Raw genomic sequence first — 24,606 nt, 5'->3', positions numbered from 1 at the left:
AGGTTGCTGTTTGCAACACTTCACTCCGCGATGACAGAAGATCTCGTGTTAGGCAGAAAACGCTTTTTTTTGAACCTGCACCCCGCAATCGTGAGTGTGCAAAGGTCCACACACGGGGTGTATACCCGCCTCGTACAAAAACGGACAACTTCATATGGAAAGGCGTGCGTACATGGCAGCCTTCTCATGCATTTTCTGGTATCTCTGCGGAGGCACGTCTGTTGCAGATTTCGTGTTCCATGAGTCTCGAAGCGTGAAATACCCCGAAGGGTACGCGCTCGGACGCCTATTCGGTGTTGTCTGGCGGGACCCCAGCATGCTGCCCTTTACCTCTCTTCTTTATTTGCTTCTGTCGTGTTTGGATCCTCTGCAGGCTCCGTACAAGGCTGCAATATTTCCCATTGTCGCCACGAATCAACTAGTCCAGGCCCTTGGTAGGCTCGACGATAGGACATTCATGAAGAACCCTGCGGAAGATATCTGATTATTGAGAGCCTACGGACTAAAAGTGGTGTACTGAACACAGTGGAACACATAGAGGTTAAGGGTCACTACCGCTTGCTCTATTCATAAAGCAACAAGAGAATAGCTGTGGGCAAGGCTGAATGGGTGGAAGTCCCGTGCTTCTACATTGCTAACTCTATGGGGATGCCACTCACCGTTGACGCGTATGTATATTCTGTATGCATGCTAGCAACCGGGATAGAGTCCACGGCGCCCTCATGAGCTCCAGAATATCCGTAATGCTCAGTTTATGGTCCAAAGGCACCTAATGGAATCCCAGAAACGCAGGGACTCACGAGAGCATCCATAAGAAAGCCTGCATTGCTCTCACATTTTAAAACGAGTTTTCCATTTACGCACATTCAATTCAGGGGTAAAATGCTGGTTTTCGGAAAGGGATGTGTGGCGTCTCTGCAGGTCGAAGCATCCACCATAAACTGAGAAGGCACTTTTCGGTTCTTTTTGACGATACAGGGTCTCTTGGGCGGAGGTAACTCTATAATCCTTCTTTTTATTCTGTTTCTGGGTCGTTTTCTCTGCTTTTAATATGCCTCTTCAAAGCTATTCACCTACTGGCCTACCGCCTACGCTAGTCAGGCAGTGTCTTTTATCTCCTAGAAGCGTTGCCTAAACAACATTCATTTTGTGCATCCGTTCTACACCACTGCTGCTGAGAGTGTGTATTGTACTACTGCTTCCCTGTATTCCTTCAGGTACAGGAAGTCGGATGAATTGGGGGTTCCCTTTTGCATCAGTGTAGACTCGGCGTCCCTGCACTCCATGGCCGTTAAACTTCGCTGGAGGAACTCCGCCGGCCAAGTGCAGCTCCCTATTTCACGACTAGCCAACTTTCTAAGACAGCGCTGCGCACTCCCAACACCAGATTAGGGGCTGTCTAATGACTCTTCGCGCACTCATACCCCTGCAGCGTACATGCTCATGGGAGCACTGTGTGGGTTTCTAGGCTGAGCTACTTTACTCAACAGCTACTCTGTACAGTAGGCCTTCAAGCATTTTCTGCTGCTGCTTTGGCATTACTGATGTAAGTATCTGAAGCCGGAATACTGATACATTTTGTTTTCCTCGCTTACAGCCCTTAGAGCTGCTGCTTGTTTAAACTGTTTTTCTTTGCGAGTTAGGAGTCTGCTAGCCAGGTATACCGGACTAAGCTGCCCAGAGGGAGGTGTTAGTAGGCCAGTTATCCTTGTGTTTTGGTGGCCTTCTAGGTGCATACTCAGGCTATCATTATGCTCAGCATAGTCAGCTAGTCGATTCCTGGGGCATCGAACACAAAGTTTCAGTCGAAGGTGCACCACAAACCCTGAGATGCATAAAAACTCTAAATATTTATGGTTTTTGCATGCCCGTACTCACTTGAACTATGAAGCATCTGACTTTTCTTTTAGAAATAATTCCTTCATATTGACGGTGCTTACTTGAGAAACGGAAAGCGAGTAGATGTAGGTACATATTTATTCATAAAGGATCAAATCTTCTCACTCACAAATCCACTTAGACACTGTCGTGTCGCAAGGTATTTCGTACCCTTGTGCAAAATTCCTGTATTGGTAGGAGGCTTTTAATTTTTTCGACACTGTTGAATATAGCTCGGCATCTGTACCGATCAACGCCATGTCAAGTAGAGTTTTAAAAACTACTGCCTTAAGGAGTTTTGCAGGCGGATGTTTGGATATGAACAACACCTTGCACACTGTGTAGTGCCGCATGTTACGCATCTGGGGCTTTCCCTTCTCCATATTTCCTTAATTTACAACTTCCAAATAGAGCCAAAAGACAAATGATTCGCTTGATGATTTGCTACTAGGTGTGACATGATCAGAAATGGAAATATGAAGATCTGAACTCGGGACATTCTTGAAAATGTTCAGCTGGCCGCATCGACATTCCTTAGCTGAGCCCCAGGTCCGCGTGGAGCGGCCTCGAACACAAAATACTAGCTTCTAAGCAGTAAGCCAGCTTATGGGCTTCTCCATGTGTGCAGTATATCTTGTCGATTGGGCTTCAGTCTACCAGAAGAGCACGTCTGCATAAATTGCACGTAACACCGCCCATGAGGAGCGCATCAATACCGGGCTTAAATATCTATTCGAGAGCGCTTACTAGCTACCTAGGATCAAAATCAATTGTTCAGAAGGCAAGAGCATGTTGTACGCACGGGATTCACTACAAGAACTGAGTGCGTACTCAGCATGGTCTCCTTTTATACCATACAGCTGTCATGTCATGTTCTACAAGTTTGATACAAGGGAAAAGGAGTGAACGCACCAATTCGCTGTTTATTATAGCACTGTATACTTTTGAAATTCAACAAGGAATAATATTCAATACTCCATTCTTTCACTCTTAATCCAGTTGCGGTCGGTCCCCGATGGTCCCCTGCCGAAGGCCAGCATGCACGGTACGACCTTGCCGCTATATGAACTGACCTCGCCTTCTGTGCCTCGTGACGCCTCCTGGCGTACGGTTTGGGGGAAGACTGTGTCATATTTAAAAGGCGATCTACCTGCATGTAGCAGACGCCTCCGTCCGCCGACACTTCACCGCCCAACGCCCAACCGTGAGGCACTCAAGGCAAGCGAAGGTTACCGGTCTCAGACGGCCTGTCTTCTTCATATTCTTACCTTTGAAACCACAAAATAGGGGCCATGAAAATAATGATTATCATATAAATCGGAGGATTTGGCTGGTTCCTCAGTGTACCGCCAGCGGTTGCCGGCTCCTGCACCCGATGGACCCCCAAGGCCGTCCCTAGCTACTGTTTGAAGATGCAATGTTTTGCCGCCGCCATAAGCGGTTCCACCGCTTTTTGCAGCAGTCTGGTGACTCTGCTTGGAGGCTCCTTGCAAGTCTTGACATTGGGCGTAGCTCTGTTCCTGGTTCGACTCCCTTGGGCAACTGCCGATCTCCCTCCCCACTGCCTTGCCAAGCACGTAGTGGGCAAGTGGGAAGTTCACGAGGGCCTGTGGCAGCCCTGCCAACACACCGAGGGAGAATTTAAGGAACTCCACGACCCAACTTGTGGACACGTCACTCCAGACGAACTCGGCACGCATGGTAGGCAACACCAAAACACGGTGCATTGACAAAAACGTTCACGCGTAAGCCTCTAATAGTCGGCATTGGCTTAATACACTGAAAGCCCAGTGTCACGGGATGTTCAGAGGAGAAAAACAACAGGGCCTGGTCCCTAGAACACCCTTGTCCCCTCGCGAATATTTGTGTTTTTGGGAGTTCTGATGACTGGTTGTATCCACATGTACTTGGGGAAAACAAAGTGTATCAGCGCCATATACATCAGGAGAAAGAATGTTTGTTCATTTGGTTCGTCGTGTGTGTGCGTACTTTCCTTCTGTTTCTTTAAATCGCTGCTTTTCTCTCAGACACTCTGACTCCGCCAAACATCTCCTCGACCTTTAGGGAGTCTCGAGTTTCTGTTTTAACGCTGCGAGCTGATTTTACTGCGGAGTTCGATGACGGCTCCTCCGGGTACTGGACGATGGTTTACGACGAGGGGCTACACGTGGAGGTAACTGCGCCGAAGAGAATACGTCTCTTTTCTTTTTTCAAGTATCAATTTGGCCCTAAGGGATCGAATACCGCGTTGAGCTTTTGTCACACCCTCATGGTCGGGTGGGTTGAGCATGTACCTTACCAGGAAGCACCAGAGACCCTTATGGGCAATTTCCCTCCAACCTATGGTACGACTGAGAGCAAGGCGCTAGCCACGCGTTAGGCGGCAGCTCCGTGTGCCTTCTCAGCACAGTAGGTTCACAAAGGCGCGTTGATATAGTGCTGTATAAGCAGCTTGCCTGTTGTTAAGAAGCGGCTTGGGGCTTGTGCATGTGGGTGGCCTACCTACTCCATGACAGCTAGCTGATTGCCTGTTGCGTGCCACCAAACATACCGTTTCAGAGTTTCCTTCCGTGGCGGATATTGCGTCGCTTTTATCACCGCTTGAAAGCCTTGATAGCGACGAATCTCGCAAAAGCTCTGGAATCCCACGACGGACCTGCTGGTGGGCGACAAAGATTGGAGAGGATCTCTCTCGCCCCACAAATATTGTGCCAGCCGTGAGAAAGAGCCCAATCGAGCTGCCGAATTTGCCCCACAGAAAAGATCCTGAGATTTCTCGAGTCACTGTTCGTTCGCGGATACACTCCATCTTGCATGGTGCGTTCACCACAATCCTTTGCTCTTTTGCTCCATCGCCGTTCGCCCTCCCCACCTACGCCGAAGAATTGCTGTCGAGACGCGGTCTCCGTGTCGCTGCAGGCGTTACAGTCTGAATTGTGAGCTGGAACGCGTGCGCAGCAGCATAGTTTTGCGTTCGTCTGTGGTCGTATTCAATCGTTCTTCCTCACCTTTCTTGTTGCGCTAAGGTAAGAAGTCTTGGGAGCCAACCGATGAGGACTACGTGGTGCTAAACGGCAAGCAGCTACGAACGCTCGACGAGCTCAACGAGGAACCAGGAGCCCCCCGTCTAAAGCCATTAATCGAACCTTCCGCCTACCTGGCTGTGCTTAGTGCCTTTTCACGCCCCTCAGTACCTGTGGGACCTCCAGGGTCGTCCGCAGACGAACCCATTTGGAAAGGCATCATGGAATTCGACTGGACAAACCCTGACCATGTATTCATGCGAGTAAGGCAAATGGTTGTTGCGTTGTCTCTAGTAAGCGCTTGAGCCGCTTGTTCTCTCCTTATGTCCTCCGTTGCACACCCGGCCAGAGATGCCTCCGCGCGTTCATCACGCAGACTGCGCGGAGGTCCTTGCTGCATGCCCTCTTCGCTGTGCTATCTTTGATTTAAATGTTCCTAAAATTGTGTTTCTGCCTCGGCGATTCAGCTCGGCCGTAGACAGAACGTGGTACCGGATGCTCCCAATCAAGGCGATTGCGGCTCCTGTTACGCAATCACCACCAGCACCATCTTGACATCCAGGTCTGTAGGCAACAGTCAGGAGCTATGAGAGACAAAAATTCGATAGAAAGGCAGTGGCTAGCAGAAAAGAAGCAGAGAGCACAGAAAATAGGGGAAAAGAAAGGTTTTCGCGGAAGCCACCTTCAGTGTCTTTTCATATCAAAGAAGCTCCCACTAGCTGCAGGGGTGGCCAGTACTTGTGTCCCGTGTTGAGGCTTCCTCAGGCTATGGATTCGGTACTCAAATAACGATGATATTTTTGGCAAAGTTCATGTTAGCGCCTTGCAGGTTCGCCCCTGCTCCCCAACACTGTAAAACCGTTTTTTCGCGCGGGGCTAGGGGATTTCAGAAAGATACCGCTGAGAAGGAAACGGGTCTGCCTCATCTCTGTGTGTGGTGGTGTCCTCCCCAGGGCACTGCTTGCAATGTGTACAATCAGGGGTGCGCCGGAGGCTATGTATACTTAGCCCTTAAATTTGGCCATGAACATGCATTTAGAACTAAGGAATGTGTTGATTATTACGAGAAGTCTATGAATCAGGCAAGCACGCAGCAGCATCCCCTGTGCAGCCAAATGCATGCCCGCATCTAGCTGGCGGCGCCTGTTTCATTCGGTAGACGCAATGTGTGATATCATGGCAGAGCAGAGTACCTGCTTTCGGAGATGTGCCCCGTGGCTCTTTCGGTGTCCATCTTTTTGCGCTCCCGTGTGGCTGTTTCGCATGTATGCACATATTCTCCACTTATTCCACTGCCTTTGTGCTTTACACACGTTGTTCTTCCCAGCCGGATTTCATGCAGCACTTTCCCCCAAAGTTTCAGCAGTGCCACGACCTTGGAGGCCAGTTGGGGACCGCAGTGTACAATTGTGCAGCGCCTCCTCCACGAAACCGTCTGCCCGATGCATGTTCCATCGAAGTCAGGGTTTCTAATTGGCATTACGTCGGCGGTACTTTTGGGTCTTGCTCTGCCGAGGAAATGCAAAGAGAACTCTGGGAGAGGGGGCCTCTTGCGGTGTCGATTGAACCCTCAGGTCTGCTGCACTTTTCTCAGTCCCAATTATATAACATTGGTGTAACCACGCAAACACGCCCCTTCTTCTGTATTCCTTCTTTGCCCCTTGCGTCACTCATCACGAGCATCCAGGTAAAGAGGGCTAGCGCGGAGAGCCCTTGAGTTTGTCAGCAGCAATTCAAGTCTTCGCGAGAAACTTTTTTCTGTGGGTTTGTTTGCTAGCTGACTTCACATCGTACAGCCAAGGTGTTTTCCAGTCGCCGTACGATTCAATTGTACAAGAAGGAGAGAACTGGAGCTGGGAGAAGGTATGCGGGAGGCTCGCAGCAATGATGCCTCTGCCATTGTAGCACAATCATGCATTGAGCGCATTTATTTTCACCCTGTTTTTCGTTTTCTCCTTATAACGGTAGTGTTGGTCAGCCCACCCTGGTTCAAGGGTTTCTCCTCTCTTGTCCTATCTCCCCTTCGGAGCCTCTTTTGCTTACTTCCTCTCCGTCTCTATCATTATGCCTGCATCTTTGGTGTCGTCTTTCACTTGTTGTTTCCCGTTAGTCCCCTAGCTCCCCCACCTGCCGATTCTTCCTCTTGGTGGTGCGCAGGTGGATCACGCAGTGGTCATCGTTGGGTGGGGTTGGGCGAAAGAAGGCGATGCGTGGCTCCCTTACTGGAAGATCCGAAACTCATGGGGGCCCACATGGGGAGAGGGTGGGTACGCCCGAGTCGTTAGAGGGATTAATGAAATGGCGATCGAGAGAGTTGCAGTTTCCGCAGATGTCCTACTCTACAAGAACGGCCAGGCCGTCTTCCCGCAGCCCAGTTCCACCGCAATGCAAGTGAGTGCCTCTTCGACAGCTTCCGACGAAGAGGCGGAAGAAGAGCACCAAATGCTCAAGGAAGCCGTACAAGGGCAGCAGCTTACCAAGTCTTTCAGGCAGGACGCAGAAGGCCCATCCTTGTTATACAAGGCCGTAGCAAAGGCTCTGCATGTCCCTGGACCGCTGAATCTTTCAGAGAATGCAAAAAGCCCTACCGGTGACAAAAGCCTCCGTCCTATTCAAAAGCATGAATCGGGAACAGGTACACAGTAGTGCCTTGAGTGCAAGCACTAATAATACACCTTCATCTTATCTGCTGTGCTCCTAAGAGAATGGAGATGACCCGAGCCATTTGAGCGCTTTTTCATTATCTAAAGGAGTTAGGGCCCGAATGTGAAGGCTCTATGCTCCATTACAGCGACTGTGCTCCTCATGCCAGTCACGCGTCATACCAAGAATGGAGGTGCCAGGCACCGCTCTGTGCATGGCACGGCCGCATCATACTGGGATGTCTATCGTCTTCAGTTCAGCAGCTGGTTGCTTGTGTAGTGCACAGTATTTCATTGAAGCCGTATGCTTGACAAAGCCACATCGGTGCAGAAGGGCCCCGCAGGCCTCTTCCTATTGCCATTTTCTGGAGCGCAACAGACGGAAAGAACATCTGGGCCGCCCGAACGATCCTATACGCCGGCCCTGGCAATGCAACACTACCTATATATGAGGCAGCGGTGGGCCACATTGTTGCTCCACCCCAGACACAAAACTACCCAGGGAAGAATTGTTTTTCGCGGGCGTCGTTCGAAAGAGCGTTTTGCTTCCACCTCGCCAAGTTACAGTTTTTTTTTCATTTTTATTAAAAGGAAAAAGTGCTGTTACTGCCTACACAGAGACGTGTGCTCCGTTGGCTTCTTACTGGGTTCCATCAGTGAAGATCAGTGGAGCCTTCATAGCAAAGACGAGAGGCAGAGGCTGTCAGATACGAGTTATTCATAGGGGGTTCAGGCAAGTCTCTGGGTTTTTTCTGGATAGCCTTTATATCGTAACTTCCGGCTCGCTTGTTGTTTAAAGCTTGAAATTGGTGAGTGTAATGAGCACAGTGCCTCTAAAGTTCCTAGTGTATACGAATATAACAATGGGATTGTAAAATACAACACCGAGAAGAATCTAGTCCTGTCATGGCCCAAACAAGGAAAGGGGCCTAACGGTCAGGGGGCCCCCTAGGCCCCCTGTCAAAGTGGTCACAGCAAAATGGTTCCTCGCTGGATGAGCATTACGCTGAAGAACATATGAGCCTCTATTTGTTATCCTCTGTAGTTCCCTTGCTGAAATTTACTCCATCAAGGCATGCCCTATGGGCCTCTTCCTTTTTTAAAATTCTCACCTGTATTTTCGTGTCCACATTCCTGTACGTGGTAGTAGGCCCACGGACTGTGCGGTGTCCGTGCATCTAATATGCCCTCGAACCAGTTCCTAAAATCTGGTTGAAAGTGCCCAATCACTCGTTTGTTGCTGTTGTATTCCGCCTCCTGCCTCCTCCTGCTCCGCCCATTTTGACGTGCTAGCTCCTTGGGACGCGGTTGCCTGTGCAAATTGCAATCCGTCTTCTTAATTAGGGTCTCTCTCACCTTCCGTTTTTGCCTACAGCCCCGTATTAGCTCTGTATCACTGCCTTTATGTTGCCATGCACTGCACCGGGGACTTTTCCCCAAAGAAATCCCGTCCATACTCCCTCTCGATTCTCACTCTGACAACGGTGGCTCCTCTCTAGTGCAATGAGCAGCAGTAGCCCTGGCGGAGAGACTGCTGCGTCTCATCCTGACGCAGCCACAGTCAGAGAAGAAAACTGCGGAGCGCAAGGCAGCGGAGGCGGTGAGGCTGGCACTGTCTGGGAGTTCCAGACGGCAGATCCTGCCGTTAGGACGTTGAGCTCCTCTTCAGCTTTCTTAGCTACAGCGGACGCCAAAGACGGCGATGCAGAAGAGGCCATTAACCTGCTACGCAATGACTGCGGGGTGAGGCGAGGAAACAGGAAGAGTCCTCTGTCTAGCTTGCAACTACACAACGCCCCCCAATACGCTTCAACGCTCTTCTTGCGACGGCTTGATGCAGGCTATCCATTCGGGAGTCCTCGAGAAAGCGACAAAGGTAATGGTCTGGGGTTTTCAAACAAGCTTTGTTATGGCGTGTGCTAGGCGCTCTCTGTTCGGAAGACCTGCAGACTCTTGTTGCATATGTGCGCTACCCCTGCGTCTGGGATTTGTAGGGATGGTGATGCTATGCACGCAGCATTTCCTGCAGACTCTTGGCTTGCTCTGCCTGTGCTTTCTGCCGTTCTTTCTCAGGATGCCTCGTCTTGGAAGGTGAGGCGTTGCGCATTACACGCGGATGCCTTTTGGTACTCTAAAGGCGCTGCAGGGGGAGCAAGTGCAGCGGCTGCAGGAGGAGGAGCAGCAGCAGCCTCAAGAGCTTCCGGCAGCAAAGTAGGTCGTTAGCAAGCGGTGCTTCTGCGTTTCGCCTGCTTTGTATTGCGACGCTTCCGCAATTCTTCAGGTAGCCAGTTCTTAACCGCAGAAGCCGCTCGAGATCGGTGTGTATGGCCATGCGCGGGGGCATATCCTGGTTGCCTTTGCAGGACGCAACAATACCATCTGGTAGCCGGTGGACTTGCATTCCCCTCTCGACCTGTGTACAGGTGCGTGGCGTTGTTCCCTCGGCGCGAGTCATGATGCCCAGCGAACTCGAGGTAGCACGTTCCTCCTAGGAGTGCGTCTCTAGTGGCTGGACGCTAGCTGTGGCTAGCTGACTCGACGTGTGGCTTCCAGCAATAGGGCAGGCTGAAGCGTCTGTCCAATATCTATGCTCGTTCTCTGTCGGTGGGCTACGCGTCCATGCAGCTCAGTTTTCGGGGCAGTTCGTACCTTAGGTGATAGTGGGGAGTGGAACTGCTCCGTGTTTTTTTCGGCTGAGCTGTGCGCTCATGAAGGCAGAAGGCGCATGCATCTGTGGAGGCTCGGTCCTCCAGCACATCTTCGCTGCAAAGCTGTGCTGCTGTGCTTGTAACCTTCTCAGCTGATGCGATCCCCCCAAGATGGCAAGGTCTTCCTTGTACAGACAGCCAGCAGATCGTACTACTGGCGCGTAAGGATTTCAGATTTCTTGCCGGCGCTTGCCGCACTGCACTTAGGGAGATAGGCAGATGGCAAAGTCCTTAGGATCTCGTGACCTTTGCCGTCCTATTTGTTCAGGCCCAGTCGCAAAGTGAAGCGGAAGCGTGGCTTCTGAGCATTGGCAGTACGTCAACGGCGTTCCAGTGCAACGCCTGCTCTTCGAATGCTTTGTTCCTCACTCTCCAAGTGTACCTACACTGGAGGACCCTCGCGAAAGTAGCAGATGCCTTTGCAAAGTCAGGCGTAAGCTGTGTGTTCCTCCTTTTGTACCCCACCCCTATTGTTTATTGTTTCCTTCATTCTGTTCGTTGAGCTGCTTTTCGCAAACGCTGTGCAGCGCAATGCGCGGCCCTCAAGGAGCTCGAGCTGCTGCAGCAAGCAGAGGAGCGCCTAATCCAGACCGAGGAAGCCCACACAGATTCTTGTGTCAGTTCTCTCCCATTTGCAAACAGACAAAGCTTGTCACCTAGGTATCCAGGTAGCGTGCTAGGGACGATGGTGACTGACGTTAGAACCATCATGCAGAACATCGTTTGTGTGTCGGAAGGAGTTGTTTCTCCATGGCTTGAGGGGGTCGACGACATACTGACGCTTGTAGCCTCTACAGGGAGCTGTTAGCTCTCTATGGATATTCACCAAAAGGATGTTCTTTTTGGTTACGATTTGCTACTGCAGCTGGAATTCCTGCATTCTCTGTATCGCCTAGAGGGCACTCTACGCTTCTCCGACACCCGCGAGCTCTTCGAGGGATATCTTGTTGACTTCTTCAGATCTGCTGGTAGCGCACCTGGCCCTCATAATATGGCAGAGAGGCGGCAGCCCTGTAGGGAAGAGAAGGGCAGCAACAGCAGCACCAGCAGCAGCAGCAGCGACGGCAGCAGCAGCAGCACACAGCAAGAAAAAGGGGACGGAGGACACCGAAAATCACAGCAACCAGTTTCACAGCAACCAAGACTCAATAAGTCCAGCGTTGGAGAGGATATCTGTATTGCGGGTATGCCTAGACACCCATCCCCCTATTGGTTCCCTTCCCAGTTGTTCTCAGACGGGATGCAAGCGAGAATGTGAACAGGTAGAGCCTTACAACAAAAGAGTTCCCTGGCTGCGCATCAAGTGTTCTGAGATGTCATGTCCCTTGTATCCGCCCTGGTTGAGCGATTAAATATGTGCTGCAATGTGTTTAATTGGTCGCTCGCCGCCTCTAAATATGCATCTAGACTCACTCACTCCGTATGCGCGGAGATATGTTTTTAGTTTTGCTTGCTGGCGTGATGGAAGTTCCATTTTGTCTGCAGCTCTATTTTCTCGCTTTCTATTGCTCCTTTTTTTCACATCGTATCGGAATGGGGTGTTTCACCGCGGAATAAGGGTCGGCATTGCTCAAGTGGGCCGTTTTCGCGATACTGCTTTTCTGCGCTTTTCTTCGCGCTTCGTGTCTAGGGTTTTCTCTCCATGAGGTCCAAAGCTTTATCCGCACGTGGACCGCGAGACAGCACGACGAGGCAAAGCAGCTACAAGCGGGAGGAGGAGATGCGGGGGCGTCTCCCATGACGGAATCAGAAAAACGTAAAAGGGCACTTCTTTAAGATGTGTCTGTAATCCACTAGATCAAATAAACGGTCAATTTTAGCCGTTCTCCCAGAGATTTACTGTCTAGGCCCTACCCTGTATAGTCGTCTGTTTAATACTCCAGCTTCTCGGTTTTGTTTCGTCTCTTTGTAGGCATTGGCAATTGGCTACGTATATGCGTGTTCCCCCATTTCACTTCATCGCCTATAATCCAACGGCGCATTGCGCAACTCGCGGCCTCCCATGGAGTCCAGAGTTGGGGGATCGACCCGCTAAAGAGCCCCCTCATTGTCGCGAACATGTTTCGAGACGGATGAGGAGTAAGAATGCACGCGATTGTTAAATGAATGGCATATCTCATTCAAGGGCGAGTGCGGCGGAGGCGCTAACGGTATTGCAACCTCCGTATCGCTCAGAGGGGTTGTTTCGCTCAATATTTCTCTTAACGCACTTCCCTCATCCTTCCCTGGTGGCGGTTGCTTCATGCTAAGCATCGGAGCGAACACGCACGCAGCGATGGCTAGAGTACAGCCGGGCGTTCACCCATGCCTTTATGACCGCTATATGGAATTTTCCGAGTCGCATTTATTTCCATTTCGCCTTTCGTAGGCAATTAGCCTTCTGTAGTGCATCTGATTGTAGCACTACGAAGGCGGCAACTCCCGCACCACCGCCGGTCCGACAACCAGATGCAACAACCGTAGGGTGCGTGGACGTCCAAGAGATTCTCGTCCCGATAAAGAAACTGTATAAACAAGTCAGCCCCCAGGAATGCCGCTCTCGATGCAGCGCCAGTCCCATCAGCAGATAGGCCAAACCAAGCCAGGACACCCCTGCCCACAACAGGATACCTTCCGAGGAAAGATCGCAAAGGTAGGGGCAGAGAGCAGGCGCCCTCACAGGGAAAAGGTCAGGCTCTTCAATTGCAACAGCCAACAAGGTGCCAACACTACAGGCCAGAAAAAATGGAGGGGCACCGGCAGTTCGTTTGCTGCGGCGCATAGACAGCTCATAGGTGGTTCCGGGCAGAGAGACCGCGAAGAAAGAAGGCGAAAAGTGAAAGCCGGTCAAGTTTCAAAGGAACGCCCACGGGGCTCTTTCATTTCAAGCCAGCAAGGCGCTCTGCACAGCCGATTAGAAATGGAAGAAAGCAGAAACAGACACACAGAGCAGCAGATTCGCCGGGACGCCACAACTCTTGCACTCGCCACCAACGAAAACCAAGCCCCTTTGTTCTGTACATACTTTTACACTGAGGAACCAGAGAGACCTTTCACCACCAGATGGCCAGTAGCTAGCCGCCCAAGCACTGCTTGACCACTGGCCTAGCTAGCGGCTTGGCTGTAGCAGAAGCCGTAATCCCTAGCATCCGGAAGGCCGCGACCACTTCGCGTTTTCCCAGGTTGTACGTAGACTGTTGTACTGTGTGCCCTGTCGTGGAGTACCCAGGGGCTTGCTGGTGGCGCTGCGGCCACAAAGTCGCCACATTTGTGGAAAGCTGATGGCCACTTTCTTCAGCGCATCTGTGATGGCGACGGACAATTGCTTATAATAGAAATAAGGCGGTGTTGTGCCGCTGCACTCTGCCGAGGGCAAGAGATCACACATTGGTCCGCTGGGGTGAACAGTCCAGCAAACTATCCGGAAGTGCCTTCCTAAATTGCTGGACAGTTTTGCGCGATCTCTGTCGCAATGTGTTAGATTTAACCACCATTCGTCAAGAACGCCGGCGGTTAGCTGCATCTTGGTTATAAGGCCTCAGAGCCAGATAGGTCCTCCCGTGGCATTTGAAAAGTGTGTGGCAACGAAGGATCCAAAAACGAGCGAGATAATCGCACTCAATTTTACCAAAATATTCAAGGAAGGCCCGCTCGTGTCCTTCAGCGGGTCGCCTACGGTATCGCCTGTTACAGCATTTTTATGCGTGGCAGAGCCCTTAGAATCTTGAGGGCCTAGAGCACCAGACTGAACAGAAAAAAAGAAACGCAGAAGCAGCAACGAATCGCCTAGCGAGGTACTCTCTGGGGTTGTAGGGCCCTCAGAAGCTGAATACAAAGAAACGCTCATAAACTCCACAAACGATGAAGCATCCTCTTCTTCCTACGAGTCTGCTTCCCTATCAGAGCCCACTCCAGGAAACAGCACTTCATTTTAAAACCCTAGCCTACGACACATTTAGGTCCGCGGCCGATCAACGGTTGTTCAGTTCGACTGTATGCTACATCCTCCTCCGTGCACTCCAAGTGCATCCACACAACCACCGTGCCTTCCCATCAGCTGCACTAATTTCACTGGCTTACGCATAGAAGCTATATTTGTTTCCTAAAGTTTCCTCGCTATTTGCATCTGCAGCGCCATACCTCAATATACTTTTTTGCATTATCCCATGCTCCTCCAGAGTTGGACATTGAAATGGCAAGCTGAATGCCGGAGACCAGGGCCCCTGCCAGCAATCCGGCAGTGCAATTCTTGCCAAAAGCCATGCCAGCGACGATCGGGGAAAGTATGACTAAAGCTCCGGGAGCGATCATCTCGTGCAAAGAGGCCTTTGTGGATATTTCGATGCACCGTTTGTACTGGGGTTCCATTGTGCCCTCCATGATGTGCGGGAACTGACTCATACACTCCGCTACCATATCGTTTGCCGCTTTACCCACACTCTTCATCGTCATCGCGCTAAAGGCGTATGGCAGCATGGCACCCATCAGCAGGCCAGTGAACGTCCATGGCTCGAGAACGTCCACTGCTGTTATATCCGCCCTAACAGTGTAGGCTCCGAAAAGGGCGAGAGAAACAAGAGCAGCAGAACCTATCGCGTATCCCTGAAGGTGCAGGAAGCAATGACACCGCAAAAGACACAGAAAGGGGGCGGTGGCGCACTCAGGATGGCGGAAAATGTAGCTCGCGACCAACAGGCACCTACAGAGCTGTCTATACGGCGTCTTCCCGTAACTCCACGCACACGCGTACGATCATTCGAGCAAGCCATTTACCTCCAGAGTAAACTGCCCGGAATGTATTTAAGAACACCTGGCGCATCCGTACCTTGCCGACAGCCGCAGTCGTGTTGCCCGCAGCGTCCAGAGCATCCGTTCTGCTCCTGACGTCTGGACCTAGCCCCGCCATCTCCGCAATGCCACCAGCATTGTCGCTGATGGGCCCGTACGCGTCAATCATGAGGCACACAGTCAGCGTCGAGAGCATCCCAACTGCCGCCAAGGCTATTCCGTACATCCCGCAAAGCGTGTGCGCCACACAGACCGTGAGGGAAAGACACGCGATTGGAATGATGGTCGATAAGTATCCAAGCGAAAGCCCATAAATGATCCCTGTGGCAGCCGACAGCCTCTGTGTTCGTGCGATCTCCCGCACAGGGTTGTAAGTGTGCGACGTGTAGTACTCGGTTACATAGCCGATGATCAATCCGGACCATAGGCCCAAGAGGACGCTCAACAGAGCTTTCCACCACTGCACCAGCATAGGGCCCCCACCAGCTTCCAATGCAAACTGGGATGGAAGAAAGTAATAAGCTACCAGAATCGTGAATGGCGTCTGTATCCCGGTGCTCACGAAGAGAACGGCCTTCAGGGCCCTCTCCACATCCTCGTAGGCCTTCACGGGAAAAAAGGCGCGCACTATGGCAATTGTGCACACACCCGTAATAATGCCAGATGAAGAAACTAGGATCGGGAACATGAGACCTGCCCAACTCTGCGCAAGACCGGGCACAGAAGTCCCCGCAGCGGTGATCACAGGCGTCACCGATGCACCAGCTATCACCAAGCTCGCACACGTCGATTCAGCAAAAGATCCAAAAAGATCCGCCCCCATGCCTGCAACATCCCCAACGTTATCGCCAACGTTGTCCGCAATGCATGCAGGGTTTCGTGGATCGTCTTCAGACATTCCGTATTCATTCTTTCCCGAAAGGTCAGCACCTACGTCTGCAGCCTTTGTGTAGATGCCGCCACCCACACGCGCAAAAAGCGCGATGGACGAGCCACCCAGACCGTATCCTGAGGCAAAGAGGCCAAGGTGCATACGGGGGGCAGGTACGCACACATACAGAGGGACGATAGCGACATATAAAAACACGAGACACCGTAAACGGAACGTGGAACCGACAAAAACAACACGCAGGCGAAATTGGGGGGACACATTCGAACAAGTGAAGGAAAAGCTGTATGTACACACAAATCTACCTGCTAGTGCTTCAAATAAAGATCTTTGGACGTCGGGAGCATCGCCAAACAATGCTGGGAGTCGGAAGAGGAGAACCATCCCTACAAGCGTGGAGAGGCCCAAGGAAACAAGCGCAAAGCCCATGACGCTTCCCGCCTTGAGCGCAGTGTCAAAGCCAGGCCCTAATTCCACCCAGGACTCGTGGCAGGTCCGCACATTGGCATACACCGCAATCTTCATCCCAACGTAGCCACACAGTATGGATGTAAACGCTCCCACGACGAACGCCACCATCGTCACTAAAACGCAAGCCACGCAAGGCACGCCAAGCAGCCAGCGGTAAAAACGTGTCCAAAAGGATACAAAACTGACGGAGGTAGGCAGCAAGGTCGCTGCGATGCAGCAGGGCCTCTGCAATCGGCAGAGGCAACGCGACCTCTTGCAGCGCTGCGTGGACTCTCAAACCCGTCACCCTGAAGTGTAATCTACAGAAGTAAATGTGCAGTGCGCTGCGCGGTCTTACGGGGTCCAACGGCAAAGCAAAGGAGGACCGAGAAGGCGATGATGTAGACGAGCATATACCTAAACTCTTGAAGGAGGAAAGCGTCAGCCCCATCCGCAATGTTGCGAGAAATGGCCTTCATCGATTCAAGCTGCTCTTGTACACTACCAGCTATCTGCACAATACAACAACACGGCACCGGGAAAGAAGGAGAAGATAGCGAAGCATGAGGGAAAACCATGTTCGCCCCACGCACGTTCGGTGCTGCCTCAGCGACCAAACAACGTGCTGAGGACCCTGAAGACTCAAGAAGAAATGGAAGAGCAGAATACCTCCTATATACACCCTATATGAAATCGAGAGTTTTCTTGTTGCGAGCAAAGAGTAGCGAAGGGAATGTAGAAGGGGAGAGGCAGAGGACGGGGGGACACTGTGCAGACACCCACTTCCACATATAGTGGGTCCGTAAGCCTCTTATTTTCGCTACTGAGAGGCCCATCCAAACGAATCCTAGAGACCCTCCAGCTCTGTTGCAAGGCCCATAATAGCCCGAGTGCTGGAGGCAACAACAGAACCCACAACGTGAGGGAGTCTGGCGTCACCATCTTCTGGAATACAGAAAAAGGGAATGCCTGCTGAAGTTAAGGGACAGCGATTAAACACATAGTCGACGTAGCCGAGAACAAAGCCAGAGAGAATAAGCCTAAATATGTCGCATACAGACGTGCAGCAATAACAGCCGAGAGTTGCTGCTGTGGGTCTGTAAGCTGCTGCTGGTACTGCTTCAGGTATTGCCGCAAGATATTGTATTGAAGCGATGCCAATTGTTTTGCATAGCCACGAAACTCTCTTGAATAACGCGCTTTGTCACAAAATGATGGCAAAGCTATATCAAATCTTCTCATTTAGGGCGTATTTCCGATGAAACCCTGGAATCTTACGCCTAGTGGCGCGCGGTTTGAGCAGCTTCGCAACAAGAATCCGAGTCAGTTGTACTTCTTTGCCATGAGCACTCTTCACCCTGCTAAGACCATATATCAAAGTTACTGCTTCAAATTCAGATATTAGTCCGTGTACATACCAAATTAACCTTGTGAGCTAACGGTATAACGCGTCCTGTTGTGCAGTTGTCTACTGAAGGGCTCACGGCCAAGTCATGTAAGATGCTTCAAGGAGACTTCCTCTAGCGCCTGTCCTAGGCTCCTCGAATTGAGACCGTACTTAAGAAAGTGCAATCAGGCACAAAGACGGTTTTTGGTCGCCCGCCAGAAAGAAACTGGTAAACTGCCCCTTTGCTCAATCCAAAAAGCTCCTACTGGAGGGGGACGGGGAGCCAGGATACGTGCGAGTGGCTGCAACTTTGAGTAAAGCAAGCAAGCTCACATCGTCGTGGACAGAGTAAATTCCTGCACAGGCACACAACATACAGGCTCATAGTATGGAACTCACCATGTTCGTAAACCAGCAGCAACTGTTGTGGCTATCTCTATCGTTTATTTGATTACGTTGCATTCAAATGTTGAATATCCCAGCAGCATACACGAGATTTTAGCAGGTCACATTGCAGTTGACGTCTGCATCTCCAAAGTGAGCCTCTAGACTCGCTTACCCCAGTAAAACGGGCCAAGCCACACTTAGTCCGTTTGAATGCACTACTAGTTTCACAGTGGGGTTGTCTGGATACTCTGTGGTGTGCGTGCTTACTAATTTACTGTGAAGAACTGCATTCAAATCCTAAGTGTTCTCGACGGGTGCGGCAACATGCATGCTAGCTACCTCTTTAGCTCCATGTGAAATCCAACATGCTGAGGGAAAAGAGGGGTAGCTCTTTGGATCAAGTACTTGGAATCTTCTATTGAGTTTTGACATTGAGTCCAAGGCGAAAGTTTTCCCTATGGTGATCGCAGACAAAGCGCTAAAGCCTTGGTAGTTAAAATAATAAAACGAATCTTGACGCAAGGCATCCGGCGCCCCCGTTTTAGGGGTTTCCCAAAGGAGCTTCTCTGTCCTCTAGCCCTGCAACAACATGAGGTGCAATTTCAAGGGATTTGATCCCCGAATTGCCTACCCCCCGCTCCTCGAGCCCACAAGGTTTCTGCAATGCAAGGGGTAGACTAGCGCAAAGAGTCAAGCAGCTGTGGTTTCTTGCCACCGGTGGCTAAAGGTTTTCGCAGTCGCACACTACAATTGGTGGCGAATTCCACAACGTGAACTGTAGCACTGCATGGCTGACCGTGATACTCCGCAGAGAGAATATACCACCAACCAGCATGTAGCGTCGACAATTGTTTATTTAATACAGCGAGTGAACAATAATGGACATGGCGTGCCATGTGCAATCTCCGTAGGGTCACACTCAAATCCAGACTGAATAAAACCTTAGTTGAAATCTATCAAGCATTTCCCAGAAAACTCCAGCCTTTCACTTCTCTCACCACTGAAGGTTTTCAAGATGAGGGCAGGGAGACAGGTAGGCTGCAGATTGCTGCACCACCTTCGAGCTTTGGACAGCAGGAGCCAGATGCACATGGAATCTAGTGCACATGCATACAACATTGCATTTGATTGTATTGAGTTACAGCTTCTCTGAAGTGAATAAGATATATGAGCAGCCAAGCTAGATATTCACTTCCTTATTATCCCGTAGTTACACGTGTCTAGCGTAGTAGAAGAAGCCAAAAGCGTAGTGAAGGCCAAAGTGCATTTTAGCCCGTTACAGTCTTCGCCTCATAGGGCCCACGCTCGTAGTAGCCTCCGCTTTACCTCCCCTGCAACAAGCGCTCTACGGTGGTGAACGCTTGAAAATCTGCCCATGAGTAGACAGCGTGCATGACTGGAAGCGATTCGTGAGGTGTGGCTTCCATGGAGTTCCTTCATGCAAACAACAGGAGGACGCAAGGAAAACGAGTGCATCTCTTTCCCATCGTATGTGACCTTAAAGCCCTTTTGCAGAGCCTCATGGCTACTCATTTGGAGGCGAACGCAGGTTGGGATCAGTTTGCTTCCCACCCCCAGCTGCGTATGGACAGCGTGCGACTTCACCGTGTGGGGGCAAACGACGGCGTTGTCCTCCTTTAGATCTTACCTTTCCTGATCCCACGTGTTCGTTTTCATATATGCGCCAATCTTTTTAAAAATACTGCTCGAATGCTGGGAATTTTTTGGAAATTAGCTGAGCTCCATTTAAGGGAGCTAATGCCATGAACCTCCATGCTGCCAAGACTTCATATCCGGTAGCATACCATCAAATAACTGGCTTAGGCGTCCACAATGTGTAAACAAGTAAAGTGCTTGAAGAGTTACCTGCAGTGTGCAGAGAGCTCTAAAATTGTTGATGGGGGTTGGCCCTTTGGATGGGCAAACCATGGGATGCCCTTTGGGCGAGGCCGCAAATGCTAGGTTTTGGCTCCATTCCAGAGTCGTTAATCCAAAAAGCCAGCAGCATGCGCATGGTGGTGCCTAGCAGCGTTTGCAGGTTTGCCGTTCTACTGGACACCGATGTTTGAGAGTTCATCGTTCCGAGCAGAAGCAAGGGTAGAATTGTTGTACGCGCTTCTGCCCATTAGGGTCTCTCATAGAATTTATTGTGCCACGTATCTATTTGCTTAACTGGAAGCCACGCTACTGCCATAAAGCGCAGTACGTCTATGTCCGACTGCGGCTTGGTGTTCTCTACAGGCCTTGTGAACACAAGCCAGCCAGTGTCTTCCGCATTGCTAAATTTTCCCATCCCCTTTTCTAGTTCCCTGGAGCTTCTTTTGGCTGTGGTGACCCCGCTTAGTGGTGCAACGTGATTGAGTGAGGGGCGCGATGCTATCAACCATACTGGCAGTGTGCCACGAGACCACCCGCGCATATGCGCCGACACTGCACAGCACCCCTAGCATCTAAAGGCAGAAATAGTGGCGCATAGTTGTGAATTAAACATTTTTAGTTTCTTTTGGGTCAAAGCTAAGCAACTCCAGTATCATCGCTCACTGACCATCGCGGGTGGCCCAGGGCTTTTCTCCTGGGATCGAGGATCCAAGACACTTGCGCCTTCTTGCGTAGAAGGCGAGAGAATCTGGCACTTCGTGGAGAGCATCACTTAAGAAATGTCCTTATGTAGGCGTCTTTGAGAAATTATCTGAACGCATTTTCTGGAACGAGGGAAGCGAAGGGCGGAAGGGCAGCGCAGCATGCAAGGGCTCAAAGTACCGATTTTTGCCCTTATCTTGCTGTTGCAAAGTTCAAGCCTCCTCTTTTCATCGCAGGATCCGTTGCCTCCGTTGTCGGCGCAGCCCCCCGCTAGTTTCATATCCGCCACCGGATCTATAAAGGTGCCTTTGGCAAGGGCGGCAAGGGTGGCAGGTACGGGGGCCGTACAACTGAGGCCCTCCCCGCAGCAGGATACTGGAGTACCTTTCAAGGCTACCCTCCGCGCTGGACTCAGCAGTTGGATGCCTCTCAGGGCTTCTGCAGCCGGAGGAACTCTACGGTGCATCGAGGGTTCCTTGACACTGGCACACTCCGCAGAGGCAGCGACAGCCTCTCGTGCAGAGATCCCTGCACCTTCCGTACCGCCTACCATGCTAACGATGGCCTCGGATAAACCTCCCAAAGTCCTTTTTGTGATAGGACCCACGGGTGTTGGCAAGTCTCGTCTTGCCTTTGATATCTGTTTGGCTCTCAAAGCGCGGGGGGTCAACGCGGAAATCATCAGTGCAGACTCCATGCAGGTAACGCACAAGCTTTCCCCACGACAGCATCAACACGGGATACCGCTTTTCTATAGATCATGCAGACAGCCCCACCACGGAAAGTGGGAAGCTAGCTCGCTTAGGGAATCTGTGTTGGCTGCTATAATGGGTGTAGGTGTATAGGGGCTGTGACGTGGCGACTGCGAAAGCTACAGCCGCAGAGCGACGCTTGGTCCCGCACCATCTTCTGGATGTCTGCGACCCCCAGTGCCCCTTCTCGGCCGCCGATTATCTAAGCGCAGCAAAGCAGGTTGTGAGTGCCGAAGCACCTCGCGCTCCAGGGGGCCCCCTCTGGGTAAATAGAGGGCCTCGCTCGCGCAGGACATTCCGTGTCTTCTCTCATCTCTCCAAACAGCATTTCGCCTTCACGGCTTCCTTCCCTTTGCGATGGTGCAGCGGGCGGGGGGGGGGAGGGGGGGGGGTGCGGACAATGTCCTCACTGGGAGCCACGAGGGTCCCTTATGGAGCGAGCGTGTGGGGTTGGATGTCTTTGCAGATCACATCCCTCTGGGCAAAGGGGAATCTGCCGGTGGTGGTGGGAGGCACTCAGCTCTATATTGAGCTGCTCCTTTGGGAGTCCGCCGTTGACGTCTCCCACCCCTCGCAGGACAGTGTGGACGGAGCAGCACCTGCGGCAGCGCAAGCACGTGCAGCAACAGACAGCGTAGGAACGGCGGGCGTTGCGGACCCTAATACTGCTCAACCCTCGGAAGCCGCATGTAGGCAGCAGAACTTCGCGCCCTATTGCCAGGGGGAGTTGTGCGTACAGCTGGGGCAACCGCACGCGTGCCTTTGAAGGCCGTCCCTCTGATGCATGTCAAGGCTTCACTTGCGCTCTGCCGTTTCCCTCTCTTCGTGATGTCTCCTGTGTTTGCAGTAAATAAGATGACGGACGAGGAACTGATGGAACTGCTGCAACGCCTTGACAGCAAGCGGGTCAGCGGGTTGGCGCCTGTGTCCTCTGCGCTGGAAATAGCGTCGTAGAGGCCCTTCTACACGGATATAGGTTATCACCCGTTACTCTACGTTTTTCTGCAGGCAAAGCAGCTGCATCCCCGCGATCGGCGGCGCGTCATACGCAGCATTCAGGTGAAGCTTCTAAATCCATTTTGCCCCGAACACGACGTCATGCAAGCCGCGGCAATAAAATTGGCCTTCTTTAGACAAATCCGTTCGCCTGCACTTTGGCCACCCCACCCACCGTCTTGACCCTGCGCTGCCCTTGCTGCTGCTGTTATTGCGCTGCTATTGCTGCTGCTCCTATTGCGCACGAGGTCAAATGGGCGGGCGATCATTGTGCCTACTGCGTTGCCATCAGGTGGCTCACCAGTTTGGAGTGCCGCACAGCACCTTGATGGAGCAGCACACGTCTGGCAAGATGCGGTGAGAGGCTACAGCTCTGCCATTCCCATGCAGACACTCAGGCAACGCTTCTCACGAGGTCTGCGGGCATATCGCCTTGAATCCCCTCCTCAGCCTTGCATCAGCGTCTAGCCGCTTTGTGCATGTCTTGTCGGGGTATGCTAAGGTATGACGCCTGTATCTTTTGGCTCGATCTTCCGGACCGCGTATCCCATGAACGCCGCCTCCGTCAGCGGCTAGCGCAAATGTGTCAGGTCAGCATAAAGGCAGGAAGCCTGGACCTCCTCCTTTCCATCGTCGAAAGCCTTCTTGCTAGGGAGTACTTACTTGCTCTTAAGGGGTATGCGTGAAGCGGGATCACGAGCCAATCGACAAATATAGTCCTTGTTTTTCATCTCTGGATAGATGCTGTGGGTGAGCTGGAGTGGCGAGAGAACGGGGAGGGCATGGATCACCGAAAATCGAGCTGTCTGATGGCGTAGGGCGCGACCTCTGCAGGATGGCCTTCTTAACGAGGTGCGGTGGCTAGCAAAAGAGCTGCAGCTGCGCACCTGGCCTCCAGATGAGTCCAGGGGCTCGCCAGAGGACTCTTCTAGCGCGGCTAGCGAAACCAACGATGCTACATCGGGAGGCCATAGAGGGCGAAGCAGCGAAGGGTGGCGGCGGGGCGTCTTGCAAGGCATTGGTGAGCTAGGAACCCAGCAGCTCGGAACCTTGGGCTCTCTCCCCTGGCCTTCTTTCCTTCACAGCGAGCGAGTCGGGGAATTTCGCAGTCATATATTTTTCTGCGCGTTTCGTTGCCTCTGCTGGGTTGCCTGCTGTCTGCTGGGTCATAAGGTTACAAGGAGTTTTTCCCTGTCATACTGCCACGAAGGGGTGGGGAGCTTGGGTCTGGAAGCCGTGGAGATCCTTCGGAGTGTCCCACCCTGGAGTCTTGCGTGGACTTGGTAGTGTTACGGTCGCTCCAATATGCACGGCAGCAGAGGAAATGGATAAAGAACAAGTTTCTCATCAGAAGGCGGAATGTCCCGCTTTACTATTTGGAGGCGACCGATGGTATGGATGGATCCTTGCCGCAGAATCCGCTTCCCTTGAGGCCGTTTGTTGGGTTGGGCTGAGTTTCGTGTTGGCTGTTAGAGAATCGTTGCTTAGAGCAGCTACGGTGGCTTCCTCGTCCTTCACAGCAGTGCACTACTATTGTGTACTGCTGCGGCCTGTGATCGTCTTCGCCTCAGCAGCTGTTGCATCGTGGAAGGAAAGTGTCTGTGGCCCTGCCCTACGGATTGTCGAGGGTAAGCAACTTTTGCTGCGCGCTATAGTGTTCTGCAGCATCTTTAGTAGGGCCTCTCATGCTTAAGCTTTCATGTCTTCCTCGGTGCTCCTTGATTCAAATTAGGGCACTTTGAGGAAGTCGCGCTCGGGGCCCATTCAGTGTTTCCGCGTATCAAAGGGCTGCCATATGCAAGCAATGCTCTCAGTCGAGACAATGGTTTTGCAGAGCTTCACTTCTCCGGCACATTACTACTTGCTGCTTTGCCTTTTTCCAAGACAGTCTTGCACGCGTGTGCTGCCTCGGTTCTTACTGCGCCCCTTAAATTTTGTTGTTGACAAGTAATATCCGCTATTCACATGCTCGCATGGAGAAAATATTGACTTTTCTACCATTCTCTTAAGCTGTTGCGTGCATATGTATACATATCCATACTTATGCTTGTGCGATGGGGGCCTTAGAGTTCCTTGAGGGGCGGCCCTTCGCTGAATCGGCCGAGCTCTCCGCTGCCATGCAGATGCCAGGTGAGGTTCTTCCATGA

At 51.7% G+C, this 24,606-nt stretch overlaps 4 protein-coding genes across 4 annotated transcripts; 3 read left to right on the top strand and 1 right to left on the bottom strand.

The window, feature by feature from the left end:
- The first annotated feature begins 3,290 nt into the window (after positions 1-3,290).
- Positions 3,291-8,495, top strand: LOC34618786. The gene is made up of 14 exons (XM_026337453.1): positions 3,291-3,579; positions 3,687-3,833; positions 3,906-4,253; positions 4,399-4,797; positions 4,905-5,164; positions 5,369-5,463; positions 5,667-5,730; positions 5,855-5,983; positions 6,244-6,475; positions 6,679-6,764; positions 7,059-7,536; positions 7,659-7,737; positions 7,915-8,080; positions 8,304-8,495. The coding sequence occupies exons 1-14, from the start codon at positions 3,291-3,293 to the stop codon at positions 8,493-8,495; spliced, it is 2,964 nt and encodes a 987-aa protein (XP_026193238.1).
- Positions 8,496-9,046: 551 nt separating this feature from the next.
- Positions 9,047-12,353, top strand: LOC34618785. The gene is made up of 9 exons (XM_026337452.1): positions 9,047-9,256; positions 9,384-9,419; positions 9,617-9,700; positions 9,907-9,966; positions 10,344-10,412; positions 10,520-10,565; positions 10,779-11,054; positions 11,899-12,007; positions 12,164-12,353. The coding sequence occupies exons 1-9, from the start codon at positions 9,047-9,049 to the stop codon at positions 12,351-12,353; spliced, it is 1,080 nt and encodes a 359-aa protein (XP_026193237.1).
- Positions 12,354-13,768: 1,415 nt separating this feature from the next.
- On the bottom strand, positions 13,769-17,299 carry LOC34618784 (putative K(+)-stimulated pyrophosphate-energized sodium pump). The gene is made up of 6 exons (XM_026337451.1): positions 17,141-17,299; positions 16,716-16,869; positions 16,213-16,491; positions 15,056-16,026; positions 14,371-14,832; positions 13,769-13,975 (listed from the first exon to the last, which is right to left on the bottom strand). The coding sequence occupies exons 1-6, from the start codon at positions 17,297-17,299 to the stop codon at positions 13,769-13,771; spliced, it is 2,232 nt and encodes a 743-aa protein (XP_026193236.1).
- Positions 17,300-21,271: 3,972 nt separating this feature from the next.
- Positions 21,272-24,606, top strand: LOC34623616 (tRNA dimethylallyltransferase). The gene is made up of 8 exons (XM_026337450.1): positions 21,272-21,412; positions 21,549-21,686; positions 21,930-22,046; positions 22,921-23,049; positions 23,294-23,480; positions 23,633-23,851; positions 24,034-24,087; positions 24,527-24,606. The coding sequence occupies exons 1-8, from the start codon at positions 21,272-21,274 to the stop codon at positions 24,604-24,606; spliced, it is 1,065 nt and encodes a 354-aa protein (XP_026193235.1).

Source organism: Cyclospora cayetanensis, unplaced genomic scaffold, assembly GCF_002999335.1.
Source record: "Cyclospora cayetanensis isolate NF1_C8 unplaced genomic scaffold, CcayRef3 CcayRef3_contig_183, whole genome shotgun sequence".
Taxonomy (NCBI): domain Eukaryota; phylum Apicomplexa; class Conoidasida; order Eucoccidiorida; family Eimeriidae; genus Cyclospora; species Cyclospora cayetanensis.
Note: the sequence above shows the minus strand (reverse complement) of the source record. Positions and strands in the feature narration are given on the sequence as shown.

Coding starts and splice junctions, on each gene's coding strand:
- LOC34618784 (XM_026337451.1), bottom strand. CDS start 17,299: ATGGTGACGCCAGACTCCCTCACGTTGTGGGTTCTGTTGTTGCCTCCA. Junction 16,492..16,715: donor TTGCTTTGCCGTTGGACCCC/GTAAGACCGCGC, acceptor CTTGCGTTTTAG/TGACGATGGTGGCGTTCGTC. Junction 16,027..16,212: donor TTTATTTGAAGCACTAGCAG/GTAGATTTGTGT, acceptor TCTTTGCCTCAG/GATACGGTCTGGGTGGCTCG.
- LOC34618785 (XM_026337452.1), top strand. CDS start 9,047: ATGAGCAGCAGTAGCCCTGGCGGAGAGACTGCTGCGTCTCATCCTGAC. Junction 9,967..10,343: donor CCCTCTCGACCTGTGTACAG/GTGCGTGGCGTT, acceptor TAACCTTCTCAG/CTGATGCGATCCCCCCAAGA. Junction 10,566..10,778: donor GTGGCTTCTGAGCATTGGCA/GTACGTCAACGG, acceptor AACGCTGTGCAG/CGCAATGCGCGGCCCTCAAG.
- LOC34623616 (XM_026337450.1), top strand. CDS start 21,272: ATGGCCTCGGATAAACCTCCCAAAGTCCTTTTTGTGATAGGACCCACG. Junction 21,687..21,929: donor TAAGCGCAGCAAAGCAGGTT/GTGAGTGCCGAA, acceptor ATGTCTTTGCAG/ATCACATCCCTCTGGGCAAA. Junction 23,481..23,632: donor GGGCGTCTTGCAAGGCATTG/GTGAGCTAGGAA, acceptor CTGGGTCATAAG/GTTACAAGGAGTTTTTCCCT.
- LOC34618786 (XM_026337453.1), top strand. CDS start 3,291: ATGCAATGTTTTGCCGCCGCCATAAGCGGTTCCACCGCTTTTTGCAGC. Junction 3,834..3,905: donor TATACATCAGGAGAAAGAAT/GTTTGTTCATTT, acceptor CTTTTCTCTCAG/ACACTCTGACTCCGCCAAAC. Junction 7,738..7,914: donor GCGTCATACCAAGAATGGAG/GTGCCAGGCACC, acceptor CATTTTCTGGAG/CGCAACAGACGGAAAGAACA.